This window comes from Marmota marmota, unplaced genomic scaffold, assembly GCF_001458135.2.
Source record: "Marmota marmota marmota unplaced genomic scaffold, marMar, whole genome shotgun sequence".
Classification (NCBI taxonomy): domain Eukaryota; kingdom Metazoa; phylum Chordata; class Mammalia; order Rodentia; family Sciuridae; genus Marmota; species Marmota marmota.
The window spans coordinates 6,923,503-6,942,408 of record NW_026000078.1 but is presented as its reverse complement, the minus strand read 5'-3'; the positions used below and the strand labels follow the sequence as shown (position 1 = coordinate 6,942,408).

At 37.3% G+C, this 18,906-nt stretch overlaps 1 protein-coding gene across 5 annotated transcripts in view; it reads left to right on the top strand.

The window, feature by feature from the left end:
• The window catches only part of Vav3 (vav guanine nucleotide exchange factor 3), a 348,664-nt gene that overhangs the window by 181,804 nt on the left and 147,954 nt on the right, over window positions 1-18,906 (top strand). For all 5 annotated transcript variants that reach the window (XM_015502627.2, XM_048814637.1, XM_048814633.1 and 2 more), the window contains exons 12-15: window positions 578-664; window positions 4,417-4,502; window positions 5,862-5,994; window positions 6,729-6,838. In XM_015502627.2, the coding sequence (XP_015358113.1) occupies window positions 578-664; window positions 4,417-4,502; window positions 5,862-5,994; window positions 6,729-6,838 (416 nt within the window). The remainder of the gene's footprint in view (window positions 1-577; window positions 665-4,416; window positions 4,503-5,861; window positions 5,995-6,728; window positions 6,839-18,906) is intronic.

Genomic DNA, 18,906 nt, shown 5'->3' with positions numbered 1-18,906 from the left:
TGTTGTTGTTGTTCTGTTTAGTTCCTCAGCTCTCCTTTATTTCTTCTTTATTAACTCTTTAAATTTGAGCCAGCCTGCTTGACTGAATGCTCTCAGGAACTAACAAGACATTAACTGGTTGCAGAAAATAGTCTCCCTTAGGTTCACTGTATAACTTTTAGTTACTTTTTTTTTCTCCCTGCAAATCCTTCACTGTTGCCCTTGTTCTAACCTGAGTAAAAATATAATTCTGTCAAGGTCAGGCATTACGGTGCTCGGAATTGACATTCTTCTGACCTAGTTTCTTTTGGGTTGCTCTGCATAGCAGCATATTTTGTTTGTTTGGGTTTTTTAAGGCAGCAGCATCCTGACTCTTCTCTGGGGTGTGGTAAATGACAACTCTTCAGTCTTCCAGCTGTCCTGACATTTCACAATTGCCTTTGAGATGCAGCTTTGATTGATTGGGTCTTCATTTTATTGTCATTGCAGAGTAATGGTGGTTACATTTACCCCTAATGGAATTAATGATGTGTTTTCTTTCAGAGCGGTTTGCATCTCTCCTCTAATCTTAGTGTGCCTTCTTGTCTTCATTCTTTAGGACTTGGCACAATATGTGAATGAAGTGAAAAGAGATAATGAGACCCTTCGTGAAATTAAACAGTTTCAGCTATCTATAGAAAATTTGGTATGTAATTATCCTTCCATCCAGCTTCCCCTCACCCCCCAGTTTGGGGACTTTTAAGAGCTGTAGTTGAAGACAAAAAGAGTTTACCTTGAAGTTTCTGCTGTTGGAGTCCTGCTCCCTGCACACCCCCCTTTCCTCTGTTTGGCAGTTCATAGATATCTGGAGGCACCTGCTACTCCTGTTTTACTCCTCCTTATCCAGGGACTTTCTGTTCCAGCAGTCTGAATTCCAAGCACTGAAATCCACTGTTTTCTTTGCTCTTTATGCCCATGCATAGTCACAGCTGATAGCAGCTCACTTGCTCATTTTACATATATTTTCTGGGTGACCACTGTGTGCCAGACTCTACCTTGCTCAGGGCATGACTATCACCATGAACAAGGGGTATCCTGATTGAGGAAGCAGTCAGAGAGGGTTTAAAAATGCCCCATTGAGGATGGTGTTTTGAGCTGGGTGATGTAGCAGAGGGAACTAAGGGGAGTTTTTACTTAATCCTTTGGAGTCATTGGCCACTTGAACTGGGACCTAAAAGATGATGAGCAGCCACAGGAGGATCTGGGGGGAGATCTACCTAGGCAGAAACCTTAGCAACTCAGATACTCAGAGGTGGGCAAGTGATAAAGGGTGTGGGTGGTTGGAAATCCAAAGTAAATTAAGAGTGGCCCTCTGTGGGGTGACCAGGGGGGCTGGTGCAGTACAAAGGGTCCTCTTGAAATGTAAATCACTACCAGACAGAAACCTAGCACCAGCTTCGCCTGGCTGTCACTGTGAAATCTCAGCTCAGCCTTGGTCTAGGGCTGTGCTGTACTGTTTCCAAGCTGTTAAAAGTGGTTTCCCCAAGAGAAGGGAGGCCTGGATTAACCTGGAGGGCAGTGCAAATAGAGAATAGATATAAGATACTTGTTTTAGAAGAGTAATTTTATTGCTTCCTTCTCCAAAACATCTTGAATCTACCTATTTGGGGACACCATTTACCTCCTACCCAATCCCAGGAGCCTTTACATAGTTACTGTTCCAAAATGTGGATTTCTCAGTTCTCCCTCTTTGCCAAACTTGTAAAGATTTTTCTGTTGCTTTCAATGTTCAATCAACATTCCTTAGCAGACATTTAAGGCCCTCAGTTGATCTGGACTTAAACTTATTTTCCTGAACTCAGATAATTGCCCACACATTTCCCATTATAGGTCTTGTGCTGTGTTTAACCATAGAATCTCCAGTTTGCCCTGCATTTGCATGGTTCTGCCTTTGATCATCATCTTCTCAGAGCCTACCATGGCTCTCCCCATCAAATTCCTTGAAAGTCCAATCTAAAAAAAAAAAAAATCCCTTTCCCTATTCTCCCATTATTTGGTTCCCTTGGAATTCTGCAGCATGTTGCCTGGATAGCTGCCTATAAAATATAATAAAATATAACATTAAATTACCATCTTAACCATTTAAGTGCACACTTCTTTGGCATTAAATACATTTATCATGTTGGGCAACCATCACCACCATCCATCTCCAGAACTCTCTTCATCTTGCAAAATTGAAACACTCTACTCATTAACCCCAAACTCCCAGTTCACCCTCCCACCAGTCCCCACAACCAGTACTCTAATTTCTGTCTCTATAAGTTTGACTGCTTTGGGTACCTCAGATAAATGGAATTGTATAATATTTGTCCTTTGATGTTGGCTTATTTTACTCAGCATAATGCTTTAGGGTCCATCCATATTGTAGCATATGTAAAAATTTTCTTCTTAAAAAAAACTTTGTTCCTTTAAGGCTGATGATATAGGATGTGTATACCCCATGTTTTATTTATCTATGAGTCTCATTGATGAACATTTGGGTTGCTTCCACCTTTCATCTATCATGAATAATACTGCTGTACATGGGTGTGCCACGATCTATTCCAATGTCTACTGTCATTTCTTTTGTTTGCATACCCAGAATTAGAGTTTCTCTATTGTATGGTAATTTTTTATTTAATTTTCATTCCATTTTTCACAGATTCTACACCATTTTACATTCCTACTAGCAATGCACAAGGGTTTGAGTTTCTCCTCACCCTTGCCAGCATTGTTAATTTTGTATTTGGGTTTTTTTTTTTTTTTGGTGGGGGTGGTTAAAAAACTACACACACACACACACACACACACACATCTACGCACATGTACGTATATGTGTGATATATGTATAAATGATAGACATCCCATTGAGTGTGCAGTGATAGTTTGTTGTGGTTCCACTTTGCATTTTCCAAATGATTAACGATGCAGATCATTTTTTTTCATGTGTTTTTTTGTCATTTGTCTATCTTCTTTGGAGGCGGGTCCATTCAAATACTTGGACCATTAGATTGCTTGGTTTTGTCATTGAGTTTGTAGGTGTTCTTTGTGTATATCTACACATCAATCTCTTATCTGAAAAACAATTCGCAAATACTTTCTTCTGTGGGTTGACTTTTCATTTTGTTTATAGTGTCCTTAATGCAAAAAAGTTTTAAATTTTGATGAAATCAAATTTATGTCTTTTGTTGTTTACATTTGGTATCATATCCAAAAAATCACTGCCAAATCTACTGTTATAAAGATTTTCCTCAATTTTTGAAGACTTTTATAGTTTTATCCCTTACTTTGGGTCTTTGATTCATTTTGAGTTCATATTTATATATCATTTAAAATATGGTTTCGACTTTACTATTTTGCATGTGCATATTGATATCCAGTTTTCCTAATACCATTTGTCTTTTCACCAATGAATATTTTGGGTGCCCTTGTCAAAAATAATTTTGGCTACTAAAAGTTTATTTCTGAGCTCTCTACTATTCTGTTGGTCCATGTGTCTGTCTTTTTGTTAGTGCCACATTGTTTTGATTATTGTAGCTTTGGAAAAAGTTTTATAATCAGAAGTGTGAAATATCTAGCCTTATTCTTTTTCAGGGTCACTTGAGATTCCATATGGATTTTAGAATGGAATTTTCAATTTCTGCAAAAAACATCATTGAGATTTTGATACGGAATATTTATTTTTCTACTGTTCTTGTAACGGTTAATCACACACTTATGCTCTTTATTACAATGGAATCTCCACGTGTTAGTGATAATATTCAGCCAATTATTTTTTTCAGTTGGCAAGTACAGTAAGTACTCATAATTACTTTTTAAAAGAATAATTTAATCGCCTGCCTCTGGAGAAATAGCTCATTATTTTTAATCATTAATTCAAAACTTTTCATCTTTGAGATCTTAGCTCAAGAAAGTCAGTCCTGACTCTCTTGACCAAGTTAGATCCCCTCCTTGTACTCTTCCTTCAGGGAAGTGGTGCGTTTGTCCTATTTGCATCTGTGAATATTGTGCCCCCACTGGGGAGTATGGTCCATGAGGGCAGAGTCTAGGTCATGCTGCCCTATGATTGTTAATAGTGGTTGGCACACAGTAGATACTTAGCAAGCATTAGTTGCTAGAATTTCTTGTGATTTATATTCTTATAGTTATTTCTCTTTTGATATCTATCTAACTTTTAAGATTACTTTAAGATTATTCCCTTTTAAGTAAAATTAATTAACATATTCCCCCATTATAAAGGACAGACTGTTTTTAATAGTGTGTCATGTAGTCTTGAGTTTTTTAAGTACGCTAAAATATGTAAATTGATAACATTTGTAACATAATAAGATATTTTTCTTGGGGAAATGCCTTTGCTAATGTTTGTTTCTGGTTTTGTGTGATTATGAAGAATTCAGACATATACATTTTATATTCTAGAACCAGCCAGTTTTGCTCTTTGGAAGACCCCAGGGAGATGGTGAAATTCGAATAACCACTCTGGACAAGCATACAAAGCAAGAAAGGTGAGAAGAGCAATGCTTATTCTCAAAGTCAGTAATTAGTATCAGAAGATGGAGAAAACCTTAAAACAAATTTTCGAGGATGAAGGAGGAGAAGACTAGAAGAAAAAGGGACAGATCAACCCATGGTTCCTAAATTTATTTTTGATATAGGTATTATACTTTTTGTCCTGGAATCTGTTATGTGTCTGAGTTATTAAGAAAAAAATTAAAAATATGAAAGATCAGTGCCTAGAAATGATAATAGAGATGAATAAAGATGAAGTAACATAAGTAACTACCAGAAAAACATAATTGGTCTCTAGGGTAGTCATTCAAAAATGACTCAAAATAACAGAAAATGGCCTTAAGGGAAGATAGAGTACCATGAAGTGATGTTTTTCTTGAGGGAAATTTGTCATATATTTAAGGCATGGAGTCCTTAATTGTATATGTGAGTGTCCCATTGATGCTTTTGTGGTTATTTTCTGGGCTCTTTGGAGAATATGAAGCCAGCCAGCAGGGGGCAGCATCAGCTCTTGCTTTCACCTTGATACCTGAGCTCTACAGGTAGTTCTCAGGAGCCTCACATACTGATATTGGATGATAGGATTATAATGTTTCCCCCCTCCCCATTACATCATTTCTAGTAAGAAATAAGAGAAATTTTGACATGGAAATTTAACCTTAACTTCTCTATTTTACGTTTTGCTCATACACCATCTGTTTGTGCTTCAGTAAGTTCATTAAATCATGAAGAACAACATAAAGGGTAAAAGCCTGGATTCTGACATTAGAGCTGGGTGTGAATCTTGCTGTGCACCTTCTTGGTGCAAATTATCTAGCAACTCTAAGTCTGTTTGCTCCCCAGTGAAATGATGATACTAATGTTCACCCAGCAGGGGTTCTGAGGACTTGAATTGAGCCCTGCTTGTGAGAGGGGTGAACTCTTCTCAGGGCATTCTGACTGATTACTAGTACCTTAGCAGAAGTTCACTGATACACTTTTCATTAATAGTTTTTGGAATTTTTAGCTTTTAAATAATCAAAAAAGCAATTGCCCATGAACAAGCTTTATGGCTAATCTCAATGGGTCCTTTCAACAACTCTGCAATATTTATATTTCTCTTATTATCGTTTTGCTCTTTGCTCATTTTTTTTTAAATGAAGGAACTAAGATGCATGTAGGGCATTCATGTGGTAAAGGATAGTGCCTGGGTACACACCATTTTTCTCTCCTTTTTTTCAATGTGAAACACCTTGCTGTCTAATCCAAAGGAAAAATGGTTGGTTGGTATACTTACATTTTACCAGGAAAAAGTTTATACATGTGCTTCTAAACTATTAAACATCCATCAGTTAATCTCTCTTTCTCTTTCACAGGCACATCTTCTTATTTGATTTGGCAGTGATTGTATGTAAAAGAAAAGGTGATAACTATGAAATGAAAGAAATAATAGATCTTCAACAGTACAAGATAGCCAACAATCCTACAACTGATAAAGAAAATAAAAAGGTGATGTCTTAGACATTAGTAACTATAATTTACTTATAACTTTGATGATTATAAGTTCACCCCTTTCACAAGCCACAAGAGCAGGAAAAGTATGCTAATACAGTCATCCCTTGATATTCAAGAGTCCCTCCCCTCCATTATGAATATCAAAATTTGTTCAAGTTCCTCATTTATAAAATGACACAGGATTTGCATTTAACCTACACATATCTTCCTATGTACTTTACCTCTTAAGTACTTATAATACATGCTACATTGTAATTCCTATGTAAATAATCATTGTGCTGTAATGTGTGGGGATAATAAAAAGGAAAAAGTTTATATATGTTCAATAGAAATGGAATTTAAAAAAATATTTTCCATGTTTGGTTGGTTGGATCTGGGGATGAGGAAACTGCACAGCAGAGGCCTGACTGTGTGTTAGTGTGTGATGTGGCTTGTGATCCAGCTGTTTTGTTCCTAGAGATTGATGAGGTACAAGCCTCTGTGAGATGTGGTTGGACAGTACTACCACTGCTCTGATTATCTCACATGCCACAAGAGCAAGACAGTAAAACATGTGTAATATGGATAGGAAGTTGACAGTAATAAGAAGTCTAATTGTTCACAGTTTATGTACTGGTTACGTTATGAGGGGGTACTTAAATGGTTATGGTAATGTTTTAGTGAGTTTGGAAATATTTCATCTTTAATAAACAATGCATATTAATCCAGATTATATTAATTTTTAACAGTGGTCTTATGGCTTCTACCTCATCCACATCCAAGGACAAAATGGGTTAGAATTTTATTGCAAAACAAAAGATTTAAAGAAAAAATGGCTGGAGCAGTTTGAAATGGCTTTGTGAGTATTTCTATTTTTTAAAATTCTGTGTTTTCTACCTGTAAAATCACTTATAAATAATGAACAATTGATATACTGTAATGCTTCTGAGAGCATGAGCATTGCTAAGCTGTTGGCTCAGTGACTTCTCCTTTCTGGGAGAGGAGCTTTCATGAATTTCTTCAAAGAGAAGAAAGAGGGCGCTCTAGCCTACTGTTTGGTTTCCTTCTCATAGGAATATTTTAATTCTTTAGCTTCTAGCATCCCCATACAATTTTAATTATTCTAATGGTAAACTTTTTATGTAATTAATGTTTTTAAATATATATCTTTAAATTAAATAGAAATATCCCCCCCCCCCACATACACACAAAGATATTCCTATGAGGACAGATCTTATTTCAAATAGGAAGATTGATTTTTTTTCCTCTGTTTTAAGCTCACTTATTGTTTGAATACTGACTAAATGGCAGATGGATTCAATGAATGCTTTAAGGGCTCAATTTCTTTCAGCATTCTTTTCTTTTATTAAAGCAAAAGCACAACAAAGAGGTGGAAAATAAATCAGACCTGTGTCAAAAGAAATGGCATATAGAACTGTAATTACCCAAGAAAATGTCAGTGTAGGTGTTTCTTTTCAGTTTGGTTGTGTACAAATTAAAAGTTGTCTAGTGACCCTTATTCTAGAAACATATCGGTCACCCTGAAGTGAAACTGTTAGTGAAGGGTGGGATTAAGGGGGAACACTTGTGATTTGTTTCATTTGTGTTCTAGCATTATTTACCATCTGTTGACAAATGCTATCAGGTTTTTTTGTTTCTGGTTTTTAAGAAGTGGTCATGACAGCATAAAATAGAGGTAGGAGGGGAACCGTTTTTGTGGCTCAGTGGTAGCACGCTTGCCTGGCATGCATGAGACAATGGGTTTGATTCTCGGCACCACATACAAATAAATAAAATAAAGGTCCATCAACAACTTTAAAATATTTTTTTAAAAAAATAGAGGTAGGAGGGCTGGGGTTGTGGCTCAGCAGTAGATCACTCACCTAGCATGTGCGAGGCCCTGGGTTCAATCCTCAGCACCACATAAAAAATAAATAAATAAAGATATTATGTCCAACTACAGTTTAAAAAATAAATATAAAAAAACCCATAAAGGTAGGATTATAATGGCTTATTGTAGTTTGAAGAAAGGAAAATAAAGATTGTCTTTGGATTACTTTGCCTCATAGTTTGAGAGATGAGATTATATAGCTAAAATATTTTAAATGTATAAACAGTTCTGTTCTGCTATAGTCACTGCCATGATTTGACTATAGGGTATTAGCTAAGTTTTTGAGCCTCTGAGAGCCTCAATCTTCTCATCTATAAAATAGGAGTAATAATATTTATTTGAACTCCAAATAATAGTTCCCAGCAGAGTGCTAGCCAAATAGTACAGTAGCAGTCATACGGTTCTGATATTCATTGTTATTACTGTTATTAATATTTTTTATATTTAGGATCCTGGTACACTTCTGGGTACTTATAAAACTATAGAGCATCTTTCAATATACTAATATAGTTCTTATAATTTATTGTTATTGGTTATAATAGTTTAACACAAGAGGTTGGCAGTTTTGTGCATCCATGTAGTGCCTAGACTCCGGGGACACATTTGATTTGGGGCACAAGTGCTGAAGTTGATGACCTCTGCCAGTCTGATTAACAGTGCACTATGTTGTATACCTGGCATGCTTTTTCAGGGAGACACCTGGAGTTGAGCAGTTTGGACTGGAGTGATAGGATGCTGGGGTTAGTGGAAATGCTCAGAGGCAGAGCTGATTGCAACCTTTGCTCTTGTGGGAAGATGCTAGGCTAGTATTTTCTGACGGGTTCTTTTTGGCTATGTAATCTTTAGATGAGCGAAAGAATTTCTGCAGAGGAGGAAGCTAAATTCCTCATCCCAGAGCAGCCAGATTACTTGTACAGTATGATAGACATATCAGTGACAACTTTTTTCAGTGGCCCTAAATCAAACAGCTAATCCCTTATACAAGAGACTTGGTATTAGAAATACTGTGTCTGTTTCATGTAAGAGTCTGGGGTAGATAAAGGAGAGTGGTGTGGTGCCTCTTCTGTGGGGCAGGGGGTGTCATCAGGGACTCAGGCTTATATCTTGTTCTGCCATCAGTATTTGGCTTCTGTCCTCAGGGTTAGTTCCCTTAAAGTCTAAGATAGGTGCTGGAGCTCCAGCTATAAAATCTACATTCAAGGCAGCAGAAGGTAATCTCCCACGTTTAAGGATCCTTTGCAGAAATACCACATATTTCTGTTACATAATACCGACCAGAATTTAGTTATGTAGCCACACCTGACAAGGGAGACTGGGAATTTTGATCTTTATTGCAGATAGGATTGTACCTGTTCTGTTGCCATGGAAGAAGGGAGGATGGGTCCTTGCAGACAATTAGGGAACCCTACTTTGCAGGTATATGCATGTCAGAGTGTGAATGGATTTAAATGTTTCCCTACAATCAGAACAGCTGCAGTATACCCAAGGAACCTGGGATTCTTAATCTTCTATTGTTTTCCAATGACCTCAACAATGTAATAAAATGTCAGCAAAAATCAGTTTTGCATTTTAGAGTTCCATTGATTGTCCAGGTAGCTAGTGACAAGGTCATGTCTGAAAACCCTGATGGTGATTACTTCTATTTGTCTAACATAGCTCTTGCCTATCTTGTGCTCAGGAAAAAAAATAGAAAGATCTAGGTAATCCCTGAATCTTACAGTTTTTCTTGTGGTTCGGATCTTGCTGTTTTGTTCATTATCTAAAGTTTTAGTACTTTTTATTTTATAAATCATGAAAAATAAAAGAAACCTAAGAAATCCTGAAGCATATAGGAAAAATAGCAAGCCTCTGCATCTCTAGAGGACTTCTTCCCAGTGTTCTCACGTCTTTCTAGTATAGTCTAAACTGTTGCTTTAAGGAACTCTGAAAAGGAAAGGGAACGCGGTGGGAGGAGGGGGGCTAATCAAAGGAGGGAGTATTTTTAAGACTGATGAAATGTTTGCCAGCTCTGTTTACAGAAGATAGGGATTCTGTTTATAGGATGATTGGATTATTTTTATTTAAAATAATTGCAAAGTACCTTGAAGGCACTTAAAAATACTGCTCTTCATTTAGAACATTAAGCAGAAAGCCCATAGAAAAGCATGAATACCAGTAAACACTAAGGATTTGGTGGACACAAATCACCTCCCCAGAGGTGACCTAAATCTTAGCCTCTGTCTTTCCCAAGCGCATCCCCACTCTTGCTCAGGAGCGGTGTTCTTGACCTTCTTTGGACACAACCACTTCCAGCATTTAAAATATGCAGTGAACTACAGTAGAATTTGGCAACCTCCTAGGAAAGGCTGAACAAAGAGAAAAGCAGCAGTGACCCACTTGGACAGGGCAGAAAGAAGGATTTCTTTCCTCCTGTGAGAAGTGGTAGCAGGACTGATTGCTCATGAGATTGTTGGGACAATTGTGCAGCCAAGGGATGTTCAAGAGCTGCATTTCTGGGGACCCCACACTAAAGAATAATTTAAATCTTTAAGAGATTGATTGGCATGCACTTCTTGTGTTTATTTATTCCAAAGGGCTTTTTTTTTTTTTTTTGTCACCAACTATCTCTTATAATTCTGTTTAGTCATCTGTGAAATAGGCTAGAAAAAATATTTTGGTTGGGTTAAGCTGGTTTTCATGATGATGTTGGAAAATGAGGATGTGAGTGCCTATGGCAGTGTTCAGAATTTTGTTAGGAAGCTATGGATCTGTTTTCCTCAGAACCCTTATATTCATTGTGTTTTTATGAATTCTCCTCTTAGATTTAAATTAATAAACTTTATATCCATTTTACAGCTCAGGAAACTAGTAACCACAGAAGTACTACAGCAAATTTGTAAGAAGGTCAATTCCATATTGTTTACATTAGAGTTTGGGATCCGAGTTCACGGGATTTGTTTTGTTTTGTTTTTATCCCAGAGGGTTCTAAAATAAGCAACTCGCTCAGATCTTGTTATCGAAAATGAAGTCAGGGTTGTTTTGTTTTGTTTTGTTTTGGTTTTGGTTTTCACTGTGACTAAGGACATAGGGATCAGAGATTTTCTCAATGTCCCAGGAATAAGTCCAAACTGGGTAAAATATGAAATAAATAAGTAGAATAATAGGATGAGAAGGATTTTTAAACAAAGCATTGGAGAGAGAAAACATAAAATCGTAGAGGGAAAGTAAGTCATCCTATATGATAGAAAAGTGATGGTTCAAAAGTAGCTTCTGTAGCATTTATTGCAAGAAAATGAAAAGGTCCTCTTACCTGGAATTTCTTCTGACCAACCTGACCCAATTCTTGCAATTTAGCAATTACACACTTGCTCCCCTGAATGAAGCAAGCCCCTTTGTGGATGCATATGCCGTCACCGCTGCCATTATTGTGATTTTCTCTCTGTGTCCTCTGTGTAAGTCACAGTGCTGTGGGGATCGAATAAGGAGAAGTAGCACCAAGGGCCCCCATGTCTCCTGGAATATTTGCATAGCTTATTGATTTGCCAAACACCAAGACTAGTGAGAGAGATTTCAGAACTGGGAAGGTGCTCTGGGACCAGGTTTTATTGTCATCTTAGATTATCTGAGGGACAGCCCTGGAACTCTCTGTTGCCTAAGAAGAGCTCCTGAAAAGGAGCTGCCAGGGAATGATGGGCCACAGCAAGAATCTAGCCATTAAGCTCCACAAATCACACTTAATCTGAGGCACAGTGTTGCTTTGTAATTTATTCCATCTACTTTCTGAAGGAATTTGAAGTCACTTAACAATAAAAGAGCACACATGCCACAGAATGAAAAAAGGAAAATTTAAATAATCAGAGGTTAAATAAAACAGTGTTTCCAAGCATTTCTTTCAAACCCAGGCTCTACAGGGGAAGGACACTTTTCTTAGAATTTACTTTCTGTAGTTTGTATGATAAAAACAGTAAGCAAGCTTTTTTCCACATGTCAAATATAAAAGTATGTGTTATCAAACATAATGTGTTTTAATCTAAAGATATTGCTCAAATATTCTGAATACCAGAGAGAGAACTACCACAGGAAATTTTGTTCATTCTTCAAATATTTATTGAGTACTTCCTTGTTGCTAAACACCACTGGAAGCTCTGGGCATGTAAAAATGAGGGAGCTATTGCAATTAGGTATAATTTTTTTTTTTTTATTTCCAAACATAATGTTCAGTTAACATATAATGGATTCAATTTCAAGACTGAACTCTCAATATTTCTACTCAAATCGTCTCTTCCTCCAACCCAATTTACTCAAGTATCAATAGCTGGAGTTCCAAGAACTGCCCTCGACACAGCCCTCTCCCTCCACATGTAATCAATCTCTCACCAATTTCCGCAGATTAAATCCAACACTTGCCTGTACACTCCACTGCCACTCATCAGGGTTTAAACCTGCTGTATCTCCACTTGGCTTCTTCATTTCCTGCCCCTCCTATCCAGTTCATCCTTCACTAAGCACCTGGGTAATCTGATCCTCTTATGCCCCACTTTCAACACCTTTTTGGCTGTTGATTGTATTTAGTCTAATATCAAAATTTTTACCAGGACCAGAGAAGGCTCTGCATGGTTTCTATCCCACTCATCTTTCCAGCCACATCTCCCATCTGTTTTCCCCATGCTCATTTTTCTCTAGTTAGATTGTGTATTTCGGTTCCTGGAGAATGCACAGATCTCAGGCATCCATGCCTAAGCTTTGCTGCCTGGCATAGTCTGTCCTTCTTCTTGTTGGAGAGCAAGTTCTAGATCCTCCAAGTCTTGGCTTTAAGGACTTCTGTGAGAGAGCCTCTCCGGACATCTATGCTAGATGATGAATTCTACCTCCACAATATTCTCTCACAATTTAACTATATCACCAGACAGAAGTTATCCAAGTGTGATGTTGACAGCGGCCCTCTATCCAATAGTGCCCCTGCCTGGTAAAGAGAATCTGTACTTGTCTGCTCAGTTTTGCTTCTCTCTTCTTCTCCTAAAGGGTCAGGATTTTTTTATTGCTATTTAGAATAGATGCCAAACTGAACTACATGATTACAGATAGGAGAAAGAGGGGGGAAACCAAAAAAGCTCATGGGTCTAGGAATACAGAGTTCTGGAGGTACACTGAAATACTATGGGATCTGGTGATTTGGGAAGGGGAAAGGGGCCTTTGCAGTGCATATATATGTCCCTTTTAAGTTCCTTGAAATGTTAAGTAAAGAGTGAGATTATTTTGGGTTGTTTTGGTTGCTGTATGTGTACCTTTAATGTTCCAAGGCTGGAAATTGCCTGGGCCCTTGAGTTGGTGGTATCACCATCAGATCTGTCTATTAATCTAACGTCTGCTTCCTCCCCTGGACTATGAACATTGTGAGACAGAAACTTTGTGGGCATCATTCACCTGCATGATTTGTTCTAGCACAGCACCTGGCATCTAGTAGGCAATCATCTATTAATTATAAATTTGAAATTTTAATCTTTAGGTTTTCTTACAACCAAAACAAGAAAGGGAACAAAGACTCGATAGGTTATGGAATTCTTGTTGTCTGAGAAAATATTACAATAGTTCTCGGTAGAGAGAAACTTTCTAGTATAGGAAGGTGTGGGGTGTGAATCTTTAGGTAAGAGTCATTTAGGAACATGTTCTGCTCTGGCAGCATTAGATTTTTTTGTAATTTGTGAAGTTGGTGTCATGTTGTTTCTTTCTTATATTAATATTCAGATATGAAATTATAAATTTTCTAAGGCATTTTTCTATACATCTAATCTGGTGTTTCTTTCTGGCAGTCTGACTTAATGCTTGGATAAAACTTATAGAACCAAATTGGATGGGTAATTTTCACTTTATCTAGACCATCTTTTAAGTAGCCTTTCTTTCATCCTTACATGTGCTAAAAACTGCAGAAATTATATGTAAGGCATGAGGCTTTTTTGTCCCTTGGAGATTCAGATAAAGGTGATCCCAAGTTCTATTCTGGAGTCTGATGTGCTCAGGGCCAGCCAGCTTCCTCACATTTCTCTCTGTCCACATTTCTGATTCCTTGTAGCTTTATTGCTTTTGCTTCTGCTCCATTATTTACCCCAAACCCAGTCATAGGCTTAACTTTGTTGTACTGACAGGTATCACAGGGAGACTCTGTCTGGCACCTGTTTCTTCTGCAGTTCCTCCAGTTTCCTTGCACCCTAAGTGGTACCTGTGGTGTATGTAACTACTCTAAGCTGCTGACTACAGCAGACCAGTACTCCTGGCCTCAGTACCCTTGACCTCAGTACTCCTGACCTCAGTGCTTCTGCGGTGAACACTAACCAGGCCAGGCTGCACAGAGCACTTCCCCACCCTCCCTGGGATTTAGAGGAGTAACACTGTTGCTGTCATGTTACACCTCAATTCCAGAGGAAGCTCTTTGGGAGTGTCTCAGAGAAGAAGGCCCTTCTGATTGATTGATAAAAGATCCATGTTTATAATGTCAAACATTCAGTAGCAGATTTGACATTCCATTGTGAAAAAGTAAAATATTGACTTTGATTATGTTTTTTTCTTAGATCCAGTCACTTCCCACACCTACATGAAGCTAAGTCAGAGACCTCGATAGCATGCCCAGACATAGTAATAACTACTACTTTTCTCTCCACTCCTCTCTAACCTGCCCCACCTCCTCTTTTCTTCAGTAGGAGGTGTGGTCTGTTTGTATTTTCTCAGATGTATAAATAAGTACTCATTTGAAACAAGAAATTTAATCTCTTACAACAGGGGCCAGTGAACACTTTTTGTAAGGGGCCACAGAAAAAAAATATATTTTATGCTTCGTGGGCCATGTTTTTTTCTTCAGAACTATGACTTACTTCTGCCATTATTAAGTACTAACAGCAGCCACAGAAAACACATGACTGAATAAGAGTGGTGTGTTCCAATAAAGTTGATGGTCTGTATTTTTTCTCATGAGTTATAGTTAGTAACCCTTGTCTCAGAGCACAAATAAAATGATCTAGGCCTCACGAATGGAGTGAGTATGTGTTACCAGTAAAGAGCTCAACTGTAATGAGCCATACTGTGGCCTTTTGTAGAAGGATTATTTCTTTTCTTTTTTTCTTTTTTTAGTAGCACTGATTTCTGTTTAGACCATTATGATGGTTTAGCTCCAAAATGTTCTCCCCAAAACAAAAACAAACCTAGATGAATTATCTAAAGTTGGCATTTTTTTTTTTTTTTTACTGTCCAATTGAATATCAAAAATGTCTTCTCAAAGAGCACAGTGCACCTATTTAGGTAGTCCATTTCATTTGGTTTTGTGAGCTTTTTAGTGGAAAGGACAGTGAGCCCCACAGAATCCAAGTTCTACTCAGGAGACAACTACATCAACAAGGCAAGTTTTTAATCACTGATGCTCTTTGTGCTCTGGAAGCCTTTCTTTCCAGCACAAGTGCTATTCCTGGTATTTATTCTGGGGTCCTCCCTGGGGACCACCCAGAGGAAGAGAATGGTTTTGAGTTGGCTGGAGAGTGAGCTCTCCTGGGTGATCCATTGGTGACATTTTGACTGTGGCAGCACTTGTTTTGTTATCTTCTGGGTATCCAAAGCCTATCAGTTTGGAAACTGGTAGTCTTACTGGTATAATGGCCAATATGTCAGTCCATAAACCCTCTCAGAATTTGTCTCCCCATATGCATTTTTGTTATTTTGGAGAAATTATTTTCTTTAAAGTAAACACCTTTTATTCTTTCTTCTTAAAAGGCTTTCATGCCAGTTTTTAATAAGAGGAATTTGTTTACGGGTGTGGAATTCATGCCGCTGTGGTCCACCACCCCTGGGCTGTGCCGAGTCTCCCTGAGCTGACCTATTCACATTAATCTCCCAAGTTGAAGCCAGCTCAACTCTCCCTGAATCTAATGTATTGTCTATAACCTTTCAAAATTGGCAGTTAAGTCAGTATGGGGAACTATACTGGCAGCAATAAAAGGAAGCAGGACACGGGACAGTGCTCAGAAAAATCACAGCTGTCATAAAATGGAGTCTTTCGGTAGCTTGCTTGATCCAGAAACATGTGAAAGCATTTCATGCATGACAAAGCATTAGTAAATATTAAATATATTCTCGTTTTGTTATTGCCTAGTGGGGATCAACCTCTCTCCTTTTTCTCTGGTTGTATTTAATACTCACTTGACACTTTTCTGGCATTCCTGAACATGCTCATGAAGAGGGAGGAGTCGCAGGCAAGAGGAAGAGCAAGGATAGATAGCAATATTTCCATCAACAAATAAGCATTACCCTTATTAGAACTAACAGTGAATAAAATTATTAAGCTAAATGACTGTTGGTGCCCCTGAGCCTTTATAACAGGGTCTTTGATATGTTGATTTTTTAAAAAAAATGAACAATAAAAGCACATCCAGGAGAGTCTAACCTGGCAGCTGTGGTCGCAGTCTGTCTCCAGCTGGTCTGGGTAGTATGGAGATTAACACAGAGTGTTTGTTTTGGAATTGTACTGAGTCAACTTCATGTATGGTTGCCTCTAAGAAACTGACATAATCTTTACTACAGTGAATTCTGTGACATTAAGCAAGCTTTAACCCATAAGTCTAAACCTAATACTTAATGTCACATGTATTAATTTTGTGATATTTCTTGATAAGAGATTTTTAGCTCGTAGGAATTACCACTTTGAGCAATGCAACACAAAATAAGCTGTATTTGGAAATTGGCGACACTTATAGTGGAAACAAGGGAGAAGCTTTGTTTTTCCACTTCATGGGGCAGCAGGCAAGGCCGGTCTAGATGCAGAGATAAGAGAGTCAGGTTTGAAGAAGACTATGTATTGTACCTGGGAATTCATTTATTTGGTCTCATAATTATTGAGCATCTCATACACACCCAGAAGTGTTCTAGGTTGTAAGAATGTTCACAAGACAAGTTATCTTCTCTCATGGAATTTAAATTGTAAAGAGGCTTACATTTTCATGTCAGTATTATAATAATGCAATATAGTGATAAATTGCAAGGTTCATGAAGTGGTTTATACCACATGTTATTTTGATTTGAGGAGAACAGAGTTGGAAATTTCAACATAGAGATGCTCTATGATTGTAATACTGGTGGAAATATTTTCAGAGTTTTTGGCCCCCTGAGGAATCTAAGAAAGGCATTTACAATTGAGGGTTTTTCTTGTTATTTTAAATAAAAAGTTGTAAGTTGTACTTCTTGCCAAGAACAACCTGCGCTTGAATGCTGCTTGTGACAATGACCTCACTGCCTCTGGAGGTGTTAGCTCTATCTTTGGTTATTTCTCTCTGTAGGAAATTTTTCTTTATAATGAGCTGAAGCCTGTTTATTCAAGTATAATTTCTAATGTCACTTCTTGGTCCCAAATAGAACATGTCTAAACTCTTTCCCTTTTAGATATTTGAAGATAGCTGTATCTCTAGGTCCATGCTTAAAACATATTTCTTTTTATACTGAAAAGGAACTTAATTTAGAAAGCTTCTTTCACTAACTAGTTTAACGGAATGCCAATTAGGTTCAGGTAAAGGTGTGGATAAATTGAATGTTTAATTTCCATCCAATATTATGGGAAGCATAGCGCAGATGCTAAGATATTCTCACAGAAAATTAGACTTTGTTATTTTGATGTGTTAGAAATAAATTTTGGGATTTCTGATCGAATTATGCATAGCACTTTAATATGTTGTCTACCTTAAGGAAGATTTCAGATTTGAATTCCTTCATGATAGAGTATTAGAGTCTAGCAGCATACAGTATAATTCCTTATCATTACATTGTGCTTTACAGTTAGCAAGGTGTTTTTAGATAAGATCTCACTTGATTCTTAAAGAGTCCTGTAAGATGGTCAGAAGGTATAATCCCTTTTTAAAAATCAGAAAATGGAGAAGATTAAGAGTGTGTGTAAGCATGTGGGTGTGTGTTGGTGTGTTTGTTTTCAATTATCAAGTGGCAGAAGCAGAGCTTGAATCTCCATGGAGGGTTTATCCCCCTCACACCACGTTGCCTCATTTCCAGCAAGAACACCTACTTTTGTTCTTCAAAGATGAAAGTTTCCTTTAGTTTGTTTTATAAGCAAAAGATATTTCTGTGTAGTATATTCATGTACTAGATAAAAAATATGATTTATAATTTAAATATTTCCACTGTTTGATGCTATTCTTGGATAAGAATTTGATATTTTTACAAAATCCAATAATAAGTAACATTGTGCATAGTATCAACAATTTGTAATGCTGATTTTAGCTTCAAAGAATTCTTTAGAGCAAGGTAAGTCAAATAAGTCAAATTTTAATTTATAAATTAATTTATATCATGAATTTTGGTCACTGTGTCTTAACATAGAATTGAGCCTATTATGGATTAAAAATGGTTTATTTCATTTGGTAGAGCTTTTATTCTTCTAGCTGTTTAGATAATGAGCTTCTAGTCTCAGAGTTTAAGTTCTCTTTCTAGAAGTAGAGAAATTGGGGTGGAAAAGCCTCCCAGTCTGAGACTAAGCTCTGGCCAGTTATCAGGACAGATTAATATGAGCCTAAAAAAAAAAATGTGTGTTTGTTTTCATGTAGTAACATTGGATGTTTACTATGGAAGTCACTAAAGGTAGGAACACAGTGTGACAAGCTGCCATCCTTCTGCAGGATAAACTTGGTACTGAGCATTAAATAGCTTCTTCCTGGGGAGAGGCAGATCTGAAGTGGTTACCTGAACCATGTGTCTGACCTGTTTGTCACTTATGAGAATAGTGAACAACTTTCTCTAAGAAAATACTAAGTCTGGGGCCTCAGATTATCTGCCTCAAAACTGGCAAGAATATTCCAATTACCAGTGGTTTCTGATTATTTGTATTTACCCACACCGTCTCTGATACACAAAGCAGCCAACCATTTGCATAAATAAAGGTAATTTCCAAAGTCACAAATGCCCTAAATTAATGGGCCCTATAAATAAAAAAATTTCATTAAAAATAATACTATCTTATTTTATAAAATTTGTGATAGTAAACAAGAAACTTTTCTATTTTTCTCCCCCCCCCCCCC